This window comes from Pseudorasbora parva, chromosome 13 (assembly GCF_024679245.1).
Source record: "Pseudorasbora parva isolate DD20220531a chromosome 13, ASM2467924v1, whole genome shotgun sequence".
NCBI classification, from domain to species: Eukaryota; Metazoa; Chordata; class Actinopteri; order Cypriniformes; family Gobionidae; genus Pseudorasbora; species Pseudorasbora parva.
In genome coordinates, this window is record NC_090184.1 from 18,825,099 (window position 1) to 18,844,379 (window position 19,281).

A 19,281-nucleotide genomic window follows, 5' to 3' on the forward strand; every position below is an offset into this window, starting at 1 on the left:
TTTGTTTTTGAACCGTTGGTTTTGTTATCAAAGCTTCAGTATGTAATGCCACTTGCCTCTATCTGCCACGAATGCACTGAAAATGCTCTAAAGAACGCCGAAGACCAGCAGAAATGAGATCTAAAGCTCTCTGCTTGCAGTATGTCTGTGATGCTCATCAGGTAAATGAGTGAAACACACATTTTTATCGAATTTTATATTTTATATGTGTATGCGGTTGTGTGTTGTGTTGATCTCATTCCCATTATGAGCTGCTCATCTATTTTGAACTCTGAAGACCACAATGGAAACAAGCCTATGGCTTTTTTGTGTATTTTATCCTCAACAGTTTTTATATATATATATATATATATATATATATATATATATATATATATATATATATATATATATGTGAGTGTGTGAAATGGTCTTTTGGGCTTGGTTGTACTTGTTTTAAAATGTAATTGTTAAATAAATCAAATCAAATTTAAAAAAAAATGATACGTCATTAATAGCGGTTTACTTCCGCATTTTAGTACGATTGCGTTCACATCAGCAACAAACCATACCAGAGTTCACATGAACCGAACCCTAGACCACCTTTTTAAGCGGACTCGGATACGGTTCGGGGGTGCGCATCTAAACGAACCGAACTCTGACGTGAATCGAACCCGGGTGCGCACCAAAAGTGCAGTCTGAAACGAATTTTAAATCACTTCCAGGGTAAATCTCTGAGCCATTTAATCACATGTTTAAATCAACTGTCACACAGTATACTTATATTTAGACTTATCCGTATTATGTGAGATGAAAATAAAATGAATTTAATTATCATAATACTGAAAAACCTGATTAAAACTTGTCATACATTTGGATGTAACAATCTGGCCTAACAGTAAATGGAAACTGAACTGTAACAACCACACATCTCTGGCAAACATGTTGGTGTTCAATGAATTTGCGACTTGCAAAAAAAATTACATTTGTATTACTTTTCAGTAACTGTCACTGTTTTTGACTGTCACTTTCTATGCTGGAAGCATCCAAAGCGCTGAGAGCGAAATGAGAAGTTCAGAAAGTTTGAATTTCTTACTATTGTCTTCTTGCTTGAATTTCTTCTTGCTTGAATTTCTTATTATTGGCCGAACAGAAGATCGCAGTTACAATGGCGTGGTGGTACAAATGTCATGGCTTGCATGTTAAAAAAATACATCACAATATTGTGACACTAACATATTGCAGAATCCCAGATTTCCATCGTCTATTCATTTGTGACAACATTCCATATTTTCAGAAAGTGTTTGGTGTTAGAACAAGACTCTAAGACTAAACTAAATTTGCCTCTCCCCTGTTATCCAGTTGGTTTTGCATCTGTGTGATTTTGGCCAGAACCTCCAACTCCTCGTCCTGCCGCTCCGTTTTGTGGCTGACCAGCGAACGGTAAAAATGCACCGCGAAAACGATAAACACCACGGCAAAAGGTATCATGATGGCGGTAGAGGCAATTGCTGCAGCTTCCCCCGGGCTTATAACAGTTCCATTTTCTTTCTCAGGAGGATTGGTCTTAATCTTCAGAGGAAGGAACTTTACCCAGCAGAGAAGAACCACTTCTATAAGGAACAGAAGGGTGCCTATAACGGTGGAGAAGGCCCAGGCCAGCTCAATGTGACGGTGCATCCGCTCGTGTGGCGATTCCTTAATGGAGTTGAGGTTGTGCACGTTGCTCACGGCTTCCAGGTTAGGCAGGATACATGTACTGATCAGCAAGGCAAAGAGGTGGACGGCCACCAGCACTGTTGTGCAGGCACTGAAAGCAATCAATAAACCAGGAGGGTAATAGTGATCATCCTCCAACTGCACTTCCACCATTGCTACCTGAAAACACATTAATTGGTAACATAAGACATCACAGTCAATCTCAACAAGTGGTTTAAAGGATTAGTTCACTTTAAAATAAAAATGACCCAATGATTTACTCACCCTCAAGCCGTCCTATAGGTGTATATGACTTTGTTCTTTATGATGAACGCAATCAGAGTTATATTAATAAATATCTAGCAAATATTACAAATATAAAGCTTTGTAATGGCAGTGACAGGGTCCATTAAGTTTTATGCTGAAAAAAGCGCATATATCCGTAATAAACATACTCCACCACACGGCTCCGGGGGGTTAATAAAGGCCTTCTGAAGAAAATGTATGGATTTTTGAAAGAAAAATATCCATATTTCAAACTTTATAAAGTAGAATATTTAGTTTCCGCCAAATCGCCTTCCGTATTTAACTTGAGCAAAAAGTGTAACACCACTCGCTCAAAAAGATTGCGCAACATCCTAGTCATACATCGTGCCAGTTACGCTTTTTTTCCTAAGTTGAAAACGGAAGGTGGTCTGGCGGAAGCTAGACGTTTATTAGCTAGTTTATACGTTTTTATGGATATTTTTCCGGAGCCGTGTGGAGTATGTTTATTGTGAATGGATGCACTTTTGAGCTTCAAACTCAATTCGTATTTTTTTCGTCACGGGACTGTCGCTCGACACCTGTAAGACCTCCGTTCATCCTCTGAACACAAATGAAGATATTTTTGTTGAAATCCGGTGGCTCAGAAAGGCTTTTGAACAAAAATATCTTCATTTGTGTTCCGAAGATGAATGGAGGTCTTACAGGTGTCGAACGACTTTAGGGTAAGTGATTAATGACAGAATATTCATTTTTGGTTTAACTAACCCTTTGGTTTGTGTGGTGGGACAAGCAGCGGGGCGAGGGACCGCGAGAAAGCCGGCCGGTGACGAGTGTTAATGAGTGCCAGCTGCATGACACACCGGTCTCGTCTCGCGGCCAAGGGACGGGAGCATAAAAGGAGGATCAAGGGCAGCGGAAGACGAGAGAGGACCAGACCTGGATTTTATGTTGAGTTTTGTTTAAGTTTTATTATGTTTGTGTGGGCAGTCGTCCGTGAGGGGCTGCCCGCGGTTTTACTTTCGTTTTGTTTATTTATTTGGAATTACAGCTTTGAACGTTCGCCGGTTCCCGCCTCCTTCCTTCCAATCTACGAACATCGTTACATTCTGTTTAAAAGGAAGTGGTGCAACAATTCTGTTTAAAATAAAACCAATATCAACAAATCATGAGATTTGAACGACATGAGGGTAAAGTAATTAATGACCGAATTTTCATTTTTGGGTAAACTAACCCTTTAATTATGCAGTAAAATCGTTACGCTAAAGAGCTGATCAAGCAGCAGACAGAGGGAACAGACGACAGGCTATAAGAATCTTTATTTGTGCAACCCACCCTTAACGTGCTGTAATATACTTTAACAGTGATATTTAAAGATCAAATTTAGTTTACACCTTTTTGATTATGCAAAATATGTACAGGCAAGAAGATGAGCCAACAATATGAATGCAACACGTTTTCTTTATAATGGGTTTTAATGGTAAAAAAAATCCTAATGAGAAACCTTGTGTTGCATATTCTGTGTTCATCTGCTTTCCAGTACAAAGTATGCAACATCAATAAGGCGTATATTGAATTAGTTGTTTTAAAGCAGCACTAGGTAACTTTTCAACCTTCATAATATATTTTTTAAGACTCTTGTGATGATAAATCGACCTACAATAGGTTGAATGACATGTCTGCCATAGCCTGATGGGGTCTGTATCATTTTTAATCTTACTTTTAAACTGCGGGTTTCGGGTAGTAACCCGAGAAAAAGAAAAGAACTACAAAATTCGACTGCTTTACGGCATATACGTCACTTCCACCAACACACACACTTCCTCACATTCGGACGTGCGAGCCCAACTTTGTTCGTCGGATAATATAGTCATGTCCGAAGCAGCAGAGACAAATAAGAAAGAAAAGGTTTTGTTGGAGGAAAGCAATAAGAGGAAATGAAAAAAATTATGGGATTAAAGGCAGGACGAGGATCAAAATGTGACCAGGGTTTTCTCGTCGGCGTGAGCTGAAGGAGGCGTGCCCGACCGATGCTGTCATGCTTGTTACGGTGAGCTACCACTCAAACATTGAACTGAAGTATCATATAGATTCTGTAAAACGGTAACCAATAGACTACTATAATGACGCTGGCTTGTAAACGTGAGCATCGTGAGGCGTTTGAAAAAAATAAAACCCATGAAATTATATTCATATGACCTGCTGAAACATATGCCACTGACTGTAACGTTACCTGGGATGAAGACATTTCACACGCGCCGCCAGAAGAACTGTTCAGGGGAACTGTTAGTGCTGCACCGACCCGCGGGGCCGCTTTTATTAAGTTATTTGGCCTGCACCGCACCACTGTATATATTTTTACAACACGCCGCGCACCCGCGACCATTAAATAGACATACGGGGTCCGCGGGTTATGAGACGAACCGCGCATCACTAGTTCAGGGCTATCAGGGTTGTCATGTCAACAAATGCACGCACGATGGCATCCCCTGTTGTAGGATGACTGAGCTTACGACAATCGTTGAGGACATTATTTTTTCCAAACTGTAGGGGGACCCCGAGAGCAAAAGTAGCCAAGTGGGGCTTTAATATCACTGTCTTACAGCATTAATACTGACTACAAACCTGGTAAAAATGACTGGTGGGCAATGGAAGAAAGCATTGTTTTGCCCTTCAGGTGGGCGTTTCTGTAAGCGTGTGACAACAACTATGAATGGACCCCGTCACTGCCATTTCAATGCTTGCTTAATATTACTTCGATTGTATTCGTCTGAAAGAAGAATGTTATATACACCTAGGATGGCTCTAGACTGAGTAAATCATGGGGTAGTTTTCATTGTAAACTAAACCTTTAAAGTCCCAGTGAACCAGAAGTAGCAAGTGTGTGTGAGATTTATTTCCAAGTGAAACAAAATATTGAATAGAGGGCAGGATTTTACTTCACCGCTCCTCCTCTCCAGCTCGCGCTCATAGCAGACTAACGTATTTTTTAAACCTAATCTGTCAAACTGACATCATCTGAGGAGGAACGCTAGCCTGACAAGCCAGACCCACATCAAGATGTTTGGTCTGGAAACTCACCATAGACAGGGCTCAATCCGAGGGGCGGGATAAGCGGTTGTCTTTCAAACTCCCTCTGCATGCGATAGGATAGCGCTACAACCAACCAGAGCAACGAAGGTGAAGCAGAGCTCGCTGACTGATTAAACATTCGCCGTATCCGGTCGGCAAAACTCTGAACACATCTTCTCTTTTTAAGAATGACTTCAGTGACGTTCTTTGTTCTTTTCTCAGAGAAAAGCTAAACTCCAAGTCTTCCAGAGTCGCGGTCAAAGCTGATTCGAAAGACCGCCGTTAGCCAGTTTCTGTGTTTACTAGAAGCACGCAAACGCAACTCAGGCGTCGTCATTATGGCCCCGCCCACCGACTCTATACACGACGTGATTGGCCCGGCAAGAGTTAGGCGAATACAGCTCAGAAGGATATTGAGAGTTGCTAGACGACACTTGCGGGCAGATTAAATTTGCTGCCGCTGAGGTGTTCCTTTAATTGTTCTTTCTAAGACAATATGTTAATATGTGCGAACAAAGTTAATATAATTTCATGACGACTTGCTAAAGCTCCATTCAATTGTGTTTGATTGAGGCATAGAACATGGAACAAATATATTGAAGATACAATAAAAACACATTCAACAAACTAAATTTAAGCAAATTCATTTAAGAAAAACTTAATACATCTGACCACATACACAGCTTTGAAGTCACTTGACTGACATTATTGATTGATATTATACTGAAAAATATTCCTATAATTGTGACGGTTTTTAAACGGTTTGTTGCATTATTGGCTGTTGAAAGAATTATTTCTGGGATACAACAACAACAAAAATAGAGAAAGTGATAATTGAATTTATTTAATTAAATGACAGCATTTTTTTAGTATCACTGACAGTATACAGTTTTTTTAATTCATATTTTGAATTAGTTTTTATTTAACAATTTTTCTTTTTTTTGTTAAAGGAGTACTTCAGCGCTGGGAAGATGAATCTGTATTTAAACTGCGTCATTAATGTAGTAGTAATGTAGTTAATTTGGTGCTTTCTAGACTGAGAAAAGACAGAAAATGTAATTTTGTCTCATGGGGATGAAAGACAACAATTCCCAGAATGCTTCGCTGCCCTGTGAGGCCATTCCCAAAGCCACCGCTACTAGATTACTAGGTAGGTAGGTCTATTTTCAAATTTTAATACAAAAAAAAGTACATTTTTGGTGATGGTGATTACGTAGGTATGAATTTAAACAAATTGGCCGTGACATCACTGACTGGGTCTTCAAGCCGTGCCTTCGGGCGCATAGGCTGATTGCAGGCTATATAGACCACAAACAAATTGAAATATTTGTCAAAAACATGTTTATTGCATACATTTCAGGTGCATTCTTAAAGGGGGGAGTGAAACACTCAGTTTCAGTCAGTGTCATGTCAATCTTGAGTACCTATAGAGTAGCATTGCATCCTGCATATCTCCGAAAAGTCTTTATTTTTTTAATAATTATATAAGAAAGATGCGCTGTTCCGAGTCTTTCCGAAAAAAGCCGAGCGGGTGGGGGCGTATCGTGTGAGCGGAGCTAAATAATGACGTGTGCGCCGCCGTGTTGAGTGCGTCGTAAAGCTGTGTCATCCCTAACAGCGGGAAAAACTTTATTCAAAATAAAAATATGGCTTTTAATCAGATACAGCCATACATCTATGATCCGGAATCAGACCCAGAGGCTGCAGTTGAACAGGAGCAGCAGCAAAAACGACTAGAGCAGGACGTCTCTATGTGGTACAAGTTATACACTAACTATATAATATGCTTAGCGGCTTGTGTTATATACATATTTATACTTGAATTATATCGTCGTATTTTTGTCTTTGAAGGTGTACATGTGGGAAGTGCAGTTGTGCACGTGTGTGTGTGTGTGTGTGTGTTTACGTGTGGTTTGTGTAGACATGGTTTTGCACGGCAGGCTAGTTTTTACATAGAAAAACACGGAATAGTAGCGCATTTGAATGAAGAAGCGCGCTTATTTAGTTCAACATATTTCCCCACTCTTTGTGTATTGTTGTTTGGAGTGCTTTTACAATACACAAACATAAAGTTACACATATAGTGGCCAGCTAAACAAATGTACACGCACTACACATCGCATGCTCCATTGATCAACTATACGTGATCATGTTTGGGCTACTTGATGAGCATAGGCAAAAACACAGACATTTGAAGCAGTCTTACTCACAGCCTGCGGTTCTAACGTTGGGACCTTTATCGTTGGGACTGCTCCATCCTTTAGCATTAGGCGATCGGGAAAATCCGGCGTCGAACTGGGCCTTGTTTATGAAACAGTCGGCATCGAAATGCAGCGAACAGATATAAACATTCGCGCAACTCAGTTGCTGATCCGGAAAAGCAAATTCCATCCACTGTTGCCTTACCGCGGGTTTTTTGGGGAATCTGTGCAGGACTGTCTTGGTCTGGCAACCAAAAACGCACTTTTTGATGTCATTGTTAATGTGCACATCACCTGTGCAGCGCAGCCTACGAGCCAGCGCTTTGATGGCCGTAGCCTGTTACTTTCGCTCTCTCCCTCTCTCTCTCTCACGATCTTCCGGTAGAATTGTCCGTAAGGCCCATACAAGGAAATTCCGCCCCCATTAACGTCAAAGGGGACGCATGATCGCAAAAAACTTGCCGAAACTTATGACTAACCGGAAGTAGTATTTTTGACAAAGAAATACTCCCATCAAACGTCCACCTTAACTTTTGAAACTTTGTCTATGTTTAGTATGGGATTCCAAGTCTTTAACAGTGTAAAAAGATCAGTATGCATGAAACAATATTTCACCCCCCCTTTAAGGAAAAGTTTCCAACCACCGCTAGCTGTCATTGACTCAAAGCTGTCAACCCTCCCTTTTTTCCCGGGTTTCTAACGTATTTTAGCTCTTTTATTTTTTTAATATTATGTATTGTCTCTCAGTTTTTTTTGAAGAGACACTGCGCCTCTTTCCTCCTTCTTGACAGCCTACATTTAGAATAATATCTTTGATAACGTTAATGATGAAAAAGGTTTAAAAATCGTGATTGTTTGGATTGTTTTTCCTGCCGTCGAGCCACAGCCTTTCACTAAATCAGTGTTTCCCAACCTTTTTTCAGTCATGGCACCCTTTGAAAATGTTCTAATTTTGTTATTAAATTAACAAAATTATTAATTTAATTATTAAATTAATTAATATTAATTTAATTAATTTAATAATTAAAAATTGTATGGTCGTATGGTCGTGGCTCACACTGTGTGAGAGGAAATGCGAAACGATCCGAGCACGTTAGAAGCACCTCCCGACCTCACGATAATTTTTAAGCATGTTTAAAAAATTCGGGGAGTCGGCCCGATTTTCGCCAGCGTATGGCTGTCCCCTATTGCCAAATCATGCACAATCACGTCACATAGGCTTGATCTATGAGAATTATTAGGCTATAGCTGGCTGCAACCATACAGCGTATACACACACACACACACACATTTTCTTTCTCTCACGCACGCAGTCTCTTTCCCTCTGGTTGTTTCGGTTGAAAGGAATGGCTCATGCCGACGGACCGGGGTTCGAGTCCCGGTCCGAACAGAAGGGGTTACACAAGCACAATAATCACGCTCGGAACGAATATTACACCTTTTGCCAATCGCTTTACACACACGTCCGGAAGAACATCTGATGGTTCGAGGGTCTGTTCAGCAGGAAAACAGTAGTTACGAGAACAAAATAAATATGCTTATCAGCTTATAAAAGGGCAACAGACAATGCTTGCCATATCTTTTGTCATTGTAATCAAAGGCTGTGGTGCGTTCAATCAAACTCTACAGATTTTCAGTAAATTCCTTTCTATACCATGAACACCTTGAATAACATAACCTCATATTAATATTTTGACATTTTAGTTTACTTTTGTAAGATTAAAACAAATTGTGTTGGGCCATCACTCGAATTCTATCTAATGGGAATTGCTTTATTAATCCAAAATCCAAATGTCAATGTCTTATAAATCCAAAGGCTACAGATACATATGGTGTAATGTTTATAATACCGTTTATTATTTTAACTTTTATAAGTACGTAAAATGATAACAGAAATACTTAACCCATAGTTATATTTCACATTTCATTATTTTGTAATGGACTTTTATTAGTTTACTTAACACAATGCTGTCAAAGGAAGCACATTTCCTGTTGCCATGATGTAATGTCATGCAAGGGATCTTCCAGCGAACGGAAACCTGTCAGAGCAAAGATACTGGGGCCCTTAAACATTCACAGTAACTGCAGTTGTTGCCCAAATGCTATAGCTAATACAGTTATTTTTACTACAATCATAATTATTAATATGACATCTCAAAACATTTGTAAAAATATATATTGTTTTTAAATTACTTGTGGTCAATACTACGGATACCACGATACTCAATCTAATATTGAACCGTTCGGTACGGCATTCACGGTTCAATTCACGCTTAGGAATTGCGGTTTTGCATTAAATTAATTATTTCTATTTCTCTTTGTTTGAAATAGTTATTTCAGTTTATTTGGCCTCTGTTTGAGTGTGTCTGTGAGTCTACGCGCTGATATGAGCAAATATCCATTCATATGCAGTAAAGTTAAGGGATGTTTAGCCAAGCGTTGTCAGTTAAACATTTCGTATATTGTATATTTCGTATATTGTATATTGAAGACTATGTAGTTTTTATTTTAGCCTACATTTATTCATTCATTTTCATACTTAAATGCGACTGTACATCTCTGAGCTGCCACTGTAAATCTTTATATATATTTATTTTATATTATAAAATACACTGGGAAGGTTTTTTTTAGGTAAAGTTTTAAGTTTAAGTAAGATTTTACAAGTATTTTAAGTAAAATAAGGAAAAGAGTATTACAATAAAAAACATTGTTTCCTTAACCTGTTCCTGTTCCTGTCGCCTAAGAATAGAATTGCAAAAAAACGAAAAACCGTGGTAAAAAACCGAGGTATGTATTGAACCGTGGACTAACTGTATTGTTGCACTTCCTAGTCAATACAGGAGTTTTTAGAAAACGTTGACTTAGCCTGAAAAAATTTGAACAAGTACAGCTCACAGGTCACTCCCCCTTGCTCTCTCCTCCCCATCACAACGGAGCCGGCCGTGAACGCGCAGGCTATAAGCTAGCAGGGCCACCGATGATGGCAGATAAACACATTATAACCGATGATGGCGGTTATAACACATTCACTGGCAGACGAAACATCAACAATATGATTTACATTGACTATGGCCTGCCCATACTTTGACTACAAACTTGGTCCTCAAAACATTACATATTTTGCAATACATGTAATGTAATGTATGTAATATATGACGTTGCACTATTTCTATAAGTAATAAATAGCTAGTCAGATAATATAACGGTAACTAACGTTTAGGCATGTGCCGGTATCAATTCTTCATGTTGCGATTAATTGCTGAAGCTTTTATCACGATATTGAAATAAGTTGCAAAAAAAGTGTTTATATAACAAAAAAACTCTAAATGTTTAAATACAGTAATACAATGCACCAAAAAATTACAATAAGGTCTCATTATTTAATGCATTAACTAAGATTTTTGTTATAGAAAATATGTTTTTGTTAACGTTAGTTAAGAAATACAACTGATAATTGTTAGTTTTATCTTAGGTCCATTAAAAAAGTTATTTTGATTTTAGTTTGATTAATGTTATTAAACAGTAACTAAGAAGTTAATATTACTTAGAATAATGAATTCTTTGTAACTGTGTTGGGGAAAGTTACTTTAAAAAGTAATGCATTACAATATTGTGTTACTCCCTTAAAAAGTAACTAATTGAGTTGCTTAGTTACTTTTTAAGAAAACGTTTAGTTACTTTTGCGTTTCTTTTCCTCACCTGGGCTGGGCTTGTTTTTTTTTTGTTTTTTTTTTAATAACAAAAAAAGTTATATTTTTGTGCAAATGTAAAGACCTCTTCATAACAAAATTAAAATAAACCTCTGGCTGAGGTAAAAATACAAATTCAGACATTAACAGTAGAGGGTACAGATCTGCTGTGCTGAGCTGCCATTCTGGACAATGGAAGAATAAAAAAAGTTTTTCCAATAATATAAAAAAATCTAGTCATTTTTGTGTATGGTTTAACTAAATCAAAGATCAGCAGCTAATTGGTCAATAATTCAGCGTGTGCGTCTCAATCACTTGTTTAATCATGTGAAAATGCAGGTTTGGCTTGTATATATCTGAGCGTGTCCTTTTGATGCAGAATACAGAGGTGTTAAGCATTTTATATGGTTGATGGGCAAATTATTCTTAAGTGCATTATATATTTTTTTTAAATAATTGTTAATAAATTATTATTTATGGCATTTTGAGGTGTCCATATTCTTTACCGTGATATATCGCACGTTACAGTATGCAAGTAATTATTCTATCGATATGTAATGCTAAATAAGGTTTACTAGTACATTATTTCAGCAACATGACAAGCCAGTGAATTAGTAGGTTTCAATAGTTGCTTTTCACAGTGCGTGACATTTTATCTAGTTATGCGGCTAAAGTTTTGACACAGTTGTGTAGTTCTTAAAAAATGAAACAAATCAAATAGGGATACTTACTGTCAAGCAAAAATGTGGCTAACTCTGCATCGGTTTTTAATCCATTCAGGACATGCAAGGTTAGCTCCCTCCACCTCGGAAAAGCCGCTCCGATATTTACCCTCGTCTCGGGCTCTATCAAATTCTTTCTTTTTGTCTTTTTTATCATCGTCATCTGTCTTATTTCATTTATTTTTATGAGCAGGTTTGGATTGTTTGTCCGCCATAAGCAAAGCTGCGGCACAAACGCCTGTAAGTGTGCTGTGCATGAGAGGGGGTTGTGATCAGCGTGCACGAGTTTGATTGACACTGCTAAGACACCCCTCCTGGCTCTGATTGGTTGTCTCTTACCGAGAGCGGCAGCAAATCTAATCTGCCCGTGATTGTTGTATAGCAACTCTCAATACCCTTCTGAGCTTTAAACGGCAAACTCTCCAATCACATCGTGTATATTTATTTGTGTTTATGGATTGAGCCTCTGTTCTTGTATGTTATATGTTGTATGGTGTTATTGGGCCGTTTCTTTGGGGTTTCCCCTTTTTACACACAATAACCTTACTGTAACTATTGTTAATTTTGTCTTTAAAATTATGAAGTGTGTGAAATAAATTCTTCAAATCAAATACAGAGTCGGTGGGCGGGGCTGCGCTTGAGTGCTTCTAATAAACACAGAAGCTGGTGAAAGGTGGTCTTTCGAATCAGCTTTGACCGCGCCTCTGGAAGACTTGAAGTTAAACTTTTCTCTGAGAAAAGAACAAAGAACGGCACTGAAGTCATTCTTAAGAAGGGAAGATGTGTTCAGAGTTTTGCCGACCGGATACGGCTAAAGTTTAAAGGGGGGGTGAAATGCTGTTTCATGCATACTGATCTTTTTACACTGTTAAAGACTTGGAATCCCATACTAAACATGGACAAAGTTTCAAAAGTTAAGGTGGACGTTTGATGGGAGTATTTCTTTGTCAAAAATACTACTTCCGGTTAGTCATAAGTTTCGGCAAGTTTTTTGCGATCATGCGTCCACTTGACGTTAATGGGGGCGGAATTTCCTTGTATGGGCCTTACGGACAATTCTACCGGAAGAGCGTGAGAGAGAGAGAGAGAGAGAGCGAAAGTAACAGGCTACGCCCATCAAAGCGCTGGCTTGTAGGCTGCGCTGCACAGGTGATGTGCACATTAACAATGACATCAAAAAGTGCGTTTTTGGTTGCCAGACCAAGACAGTCCTGCACAGATTCCCCAAAAACCCCGCGGTAAGGCAACAGTGGATGTAATTTGCTTTTCCGGATCAGCAACTGAGTTGCGCGAATGTTTATATCTGTTCGCTGTATTTCGGTGCCGACTGTTTCATAAACAAGGCCCAGCTCGACGCCGGATTTTCCGATCGCCTAATGCTGAATGATGGAGCAGTCCCAACGTTAGAACCGCAGGCTGTGAGTAAGACTGATTCAAATGTCTGTGTCTTTGCCTATGCTCATCAAGTAGCCCAAACATGATCACGTATAGCTAATTGATCAATGGAGCATGCGATGTGTAGTGCGTGTACATTTGTTTAGCTGGCCACTATATGTGTAACTTTATGTTTGTGTATTGTAAAAGCACTCCAAACAACAATACACAAAGAGGGGGGAAATATGTTGAACTAAATAAGCGCGCTTCTTCATTCAAATGCGCTACTATTCCGTGTCTTTCTATGTAAACACTAACTTAGCCTGCCGTGCAAAACCAGTCCGCTTACTAACGTTACAATTGTCTACACAAACCACGCGTAAACACACACACACACACACACATGCACAACTGCACTTCCCACATGTACACCTTCAAAGACAAAAATACGACGATATAATTCAAGTATAAATATGGAAATAACACAAGCCGCTAAGCATATTATATAGTTAGTGTATAACTTGTACCACATAGAGACGTCCTGCTCTAGTCGTTTTTTGCTGCTGCTCCTGTTCAACTGCAGCCTCTGGGTCTGATTCCGGATCATAGATGTATGGCTGTATCTGATTAAAAGCCATATTTTTATTTTGAATAAAGTTTTTTCCCGCTGTTAGGGATGACACAGCTTTACGACGCACTCAACCCAATAACAGCGACGTGCACACGTCATTATTTAGCTCCGCTGACACGATACGCCCCCACCCGCTCGGCTTTTTTCGGAAAGACTCGGAACAGCGCATCTTTCTTATATAATTATAAAAAAAATAAAGACTTTTCGGAGATATGCAGGATGCAATGCTACTCTATAGGTACTCAAGACTGACATGACACTGACTGAAACTGAGTGTTTCACTCCCCCTTTAATCTTTCAACTAGCTCTGGTTGGTTGTAGCGCTATCCTATTGCCTGCAGAGGGAGTTTGAAAGACAACCGTTTATCCCGCCCCTCGGATTGAGCCCTGTCAATGGTGAGTTTCCAGACCAAACATCTTGATGTGGGTCTGGCTTGTCAGGCTAGCTTTTTGGAGTTCCTTGGTAGATCGTCAGGTACGCGAGTAGATTGGAGGGAATGACTCAATCCTAACTAACTAACTAACTAACTAACTAACTAACTAACTAACTAACGCACACACACACACACGTCGCTCCCTACTATATATAAGGCTGTAAAGTACAGAAAGTGCCACTGAATCGTTAAACGGGAATGAATCTAACTGATTCAAAAGATTCGAGTCACTGGAATGAATCAAAATCCCCACCACTGAGATAGAGCACCACCTTCAAACACTTTTGAGAGTTATATCGAAGACTAACAAGGCTAGTGTAAAAGGCTTAACACTCTAGCTCTCTGATTACGCTTTATCCATGACAGATGTCGTTTGCACATCAAAGGGATTGACATGTCACGCGTCGTATTACGCTATTACTCCGGAAAAATTGCCCGTCTTCCGAGCAATGTACGTTTAGCTTTAACACAATGTGTTAAGTAATTAATTGTATTAACTCACCATAGCAAAGCCGGAGAGCAGGGCAGAGGTTCTGCTGGTCGCTTTAAGTTTGGCTCGACTCAAGTAAAGTTTTCTCCATGACAAAGCTTGAAGTGAGTGCTCGTTAGAACTCATTACGCTCGTTTTGATGTTAGTTCAAAAGTTATGAAACGTTATGTTTTATTCTGATATCGCCTGATATCGATATCTTCTTGATTACCCTTCGTACGTTCGCCGGAGCCCTTCAACCCGATGTGACATACTCTCAGATTGTAAGATGACTAACTCCAGTTTCTCTGTTCTGCAGTCTGTTCCATGAAACTACAAGTCGAGCTACCCACAAGGCACCCTGACGATCACTGCGCAGCTGACGGTTTGTGGAATTTGTAGTCAAAGTTGCCAAGTCCGCGTATAACACGCCACTTTTGTGCTTCTTTTTTTGGTAAGTCGCTTAAAAATCTCGAATCGCGGGTTGCGGTTTTTTGGGGCTTATTTTAAAATATGTGGTAGTGTGTTAGGAAAATATGATAAGCAACTTCGTTTCTTTACATTTATGGTCGCTTTTTTTGTCCAAAACGTTGACTGACATTGTCCTCTCACAGCCAACCATTCAATGCAACAATTACAAGTGCTGTAATAATTCGCCTCCTTCTCCCCCTCATTGAATTTATTTTATTATAAATATGTGGCTATATTGCAGTGCTTCCTTAGCAGTGGTGAACACACACAAACTGGAAACTGTGAAAAAGCTGCATCTCAATGTGCAATCTGCCCTAATAGTATTGAAAATTACTAATGTCACATACTATTTAGGATTAATAATATGCACATTTTTACAGGCAAGCAGCCTGTGTCCCAATCATAGACAGTACACTTTATTTGCATATAATCCTAAATAGTATGTGACATAATAGTAATGGTCAATACTATTTAGAGCAGATTGCACATTGAGGTTCAGGGCTTATCTTTTTCATGGTTTGCAGAGTGTGTGTGTGTGTGTGTGTGTGTGTGTGTGTGTGTGCGTGTGTGTGTGTGTGTGTGTGTGTGTGTGTGTGTGTGTGTGTGTGTGTGTGTGTGTGTGTGTGTTCGCCACTGCTCCTAATATGTGTGCTCTAACTCCGACTATGGGTTACCATAATTGGCCATAATTAGCTTCACCTCGCTTTTTTCCATCTCCAAACCGTTCTGTTCACAGCCTTTATTGCAATTTGAAATTTTTTGTAAAATCTCTTCAAACCTCCGAGAGGTTTTATTTTAACATGTTGCAGGCTCATTCATTTATAAAAAGATATAGATCATACATTTTATTGATGATAATAAATAATATAATAGTATTCGGCTTGTATTGGGCTTGTTTTTTAAGCTGCGGTTGCTTATTTGTCTTGCGAGGAGTTGGCAACACTGTTTGTAGTCCAACTTTTTTTCATGCTGTATTTCAACTGTCATGTTTATATATATATATATATATATATATATATATATATATATATATATATATATATATATATATATATATATATATATGTGTGTGTGTCTGTGTGTGTGGTGTGTGTGTGTGTGTGTGTGTGTGTGTGTGTGTACACAGATTCACACACACACAGAGACACAATTTGTGGGTTGGACAGTGAAACTGAAACACTGGCCAGGATGTGATCAATTTGTTGGCTATTAATGGCTATTCTTCACTGCTTTTACATTCCACCAGTTAAGAGCAGACTGTGAAGGTTGATTTAGCAGAGCAATATCACAGCTCAGCTGGACATAAAATATTGCAATCCCACACAACATAATGGGAGACATATCAGAGTTCAAAAGATGACAAATTGTTGGTGTGCTTCTCAATGTCTCATCTGTGACCAGGACCGCAAGTCTTTGTGGTTTATCGAGAGATTTTGGATCCAGGGTAATGTCGACATATCACCACGTAGGAAAAACCACATGCAACAGGAGGAACTGTCGACATGAGAGGAAGTTGCCTGAAAGAGATGTCCAGGTACTAACCCGGATTGTGTCCAAAAAAACATAAACCCCCAGCTGCCCACTGCAGAATTTAATATGTGTACCCCGACAAACCTTTTTCTACCTAAACTGTTTGTAGCTCTGCAGTCAATACTCATGGTCGGGCTGCTATCAAATCTTTGGTCAATCATGCCAGTGCCAATGCCAAATGTCGGTTTCAATGGTGCCAACAGTGCAAATATTGGGCTGTGGACAATGTGAAACAGGTGTTCTTTGATGAGTCCACCTTCACTGCCTTTCCCTATCTGGGGGAGTTACCATCTGCATTTAAGGGTTCTTCAAACATTGTACCCTGAAGAGGGTGCCATGTATCAGCATAATAATGCACCAATACACAGAGCAAGGTTCATGACAGAAGGGTTTGATGAACATGAAAGTGAAGTTCAACATCTCCCATGGCCTGCACAGTCACCTGATCTAAATATTTTTGAGCCAACTTGGGGTACTTTGGAGGATCAAGTCATGAAACAGCCTCCTCCACCAGCATCAAATTATGACCACAATCATTCCCAAAATGAAATGATGCTGTATTGGCCACAAAAGGAGGCCCTGCCTACACCATAATAAACGAGTGTGGTCTAAAACCTGGTTTCAGTTTCATTGTCCGACCCCTCCTATTCCAGTTCTTATTAGTACACTTAATCCTTGACTCACACATGGTTTATTTCCCACCAAAAGTCCCAATATCTGTCTTGTTTTTTTTCCCTAGGTGCAGAATCTGAACATGTCATTAGGAGATTCATCTGTATGATGAATAACTAAGGTAATCTCTATACCTCAACTTTGGTTTTTGTTTGTCAATTTTTTTACACAACAGATTAAGATGTACACAGTCAAATAATGTTGCTTATACTAGAAACTGTTGTGTGTAAGATACTAAAATTAGGTTTTATGTCTGCTTTGTTTGCTTTTTTTTTAATTTACCATAGGTTTGTCATTATAACCATCACTGTGGTATTTGTAGTAAAACCATAATAACTAGGGATCCACCGATACCACTTTTTTCAAAACGAGTTCGACCTAGTCCGAGACCAATGTTTGGTACACCTAATTGGAGCTACAATTACTTTCACTGTTCATATTTTTGCTTTATTATATTTTATCTTTAATTTAATAACACAGTGAATATTTAGAGCTGCTCAAGAAGAGCTAAATGCTATGGATTTTTTGGTTCAAATTTTTAGATACCAGTGACACATTTTCAGGTACAGAAATTGAATAATGTAATCAAATGTAAAAAAAAAAAAAAGCCTAAAAATGAAGAAAAAAAATGCCTAAAAATGAAAATGATCCTATAATTTACTCACTCTCAAGCCATCCTAGGCATATATGACTTTCTTTTTTTCAGCCGAACACAATTGGGGCTCTTCCAACCTTTATAATTGGAGTAAATAGATCCTTGAGTTTATGAAGCCCAAGAAAGCGCATCCATCAATCATAAAACTACTCCACATAAAGGTCTTCTGAAGCGAAGTGATGCGTTCTTGTAAGAAAAATATCCATATTTATAACTTTTATAACAATAATCAATAACTTCCGCTAACTGTCGTAGTGACCTCTGACCTGACGCATGATATGTTGGCGAACACAAACACCGGTCACGTATTAGAAGTCTAAAACGAGAACTTTTAAATAGGAATGTAGGAGGAGCTTGAGTTTGTTGCCCAGCACTATTTGAACTGCGAGAGGCGTCTACTCTCACCTAAGCTTACGCTACGCATATGTTGGGTCAGAGGTCACTCTTCTGCCAGAATGCCAATATACTATTGCCATAAAACAAATTCTAACCCAAACCCTCACCTACAGCCAAACCTTAACCTTAGTATAGCTTTAATAACACATCTTGATAGATTGTGGAGTGGGGTTTGCGCTTACTGGGATAGTTTACCCAAAACTGAAAATTAGCCTATGATTTACTCACCCTAGAGCCATCCTATGTGTATATGACATTCTTCTTACAGACGAATACAAGTTGAGTTATATTAAAAAGTCCTGGCTAATCCAAGCTTTATAATGGCAGGGATTGTTGCTCTGTTGAAGTCCATAAAAATGCCTTTGTCCGTCAAATAATGTGCTCCACATGGCTCCGGGAGGTTAATAAATGCCTTTTTGAAGTGAATTGATGAGTTATAAAATATCCATATTTAAAACTTTATAAAGTAAAATTTCTGCTGATCGCCTTCCGTATTCAGTTTATGGAAAAAGTGTTGAAAGTGCCTCTGCAGTTCAAAGGCTTACGCTACCAGGTACGCTCGTCAGACATCGTGTACGCATCTTGAACTCAGAGAAGGCACTTTCAACACGTTTCCATAAAAGGCGATCGGCCGGAATGATTTGCTTCAAAAGGCCTTTATTAACCCCCCAGTTCCGTGTGGAGCACGTTATTTGACTGACAGGCACATTCATCTTTAAGCATTCAACTGCTTAAAGATGAAAAACAATAAGATGTCACAGATACTAGTATATATATATATATATATATATATATATATATATATATATATATATATATATATATATATATATATATATATATATATATATATATATATATATATATATATTTATATACTAGTATCTGTGACATCTTATTATTTTTCATCTTTAAGCAGTTGAATAGGTTGTTGTGGAAATTTCAGTCATAACATGTGATGATTCAAACTACATCTACCCAAATGAGGATGCCTAAATTTGTCATTCAGCAGAATGGGTTGCAT

At 38.7% G+C, this 19,281-nt stretch overlaps 1 protein-coding gene across 1 annotated transcript; it reads right to left on the reverse strand.

The window, feature by feature from the left end:
• Window positions 1–407: 407 nt before the first annotated feature.
• On the reverse strand, window positions 408–14,828 carry orai1a (ORAI calcium release-activated calcium modulator 1a). Its single transcript, XM_067413348.1, has 2 exons — window positions 14,567–14,828; window positions 408–1,857 (listed from the first exon to the last, which is right to left on the reverse strand). The coding sequence occupies exons 1-2, from the start codon at window positions 14,678–14,680 to the stop codon at window positions 1,309–1,311; spliced, it is 663 nt and encodes a 220-aa protein (XP_067269449.1). The 5' UTR covers window positions 14,681–14,828; the 3' UTR covers window positions 408–1,308.
• Between the last annotated feature and the right edge of the window lie 4,453 nt (window positions 14,829–19,281).

Coding starts and splice junctions, on each gene's coding strand:
- orai1a (XM_067413348.1), bottom strand. CDS start 14,680: ATGAGTTCTAACGAGCACTCACTTCAAGCTTTGTCATGGAGAAAACTT. Junction 1,858..14,566: donor TGCTCTCCGGCTTTGCTATG/GTGAGTTAATAC, acceptor ATGTGTTTTCAG/GTAGCAATGGTGGAAGTGCA.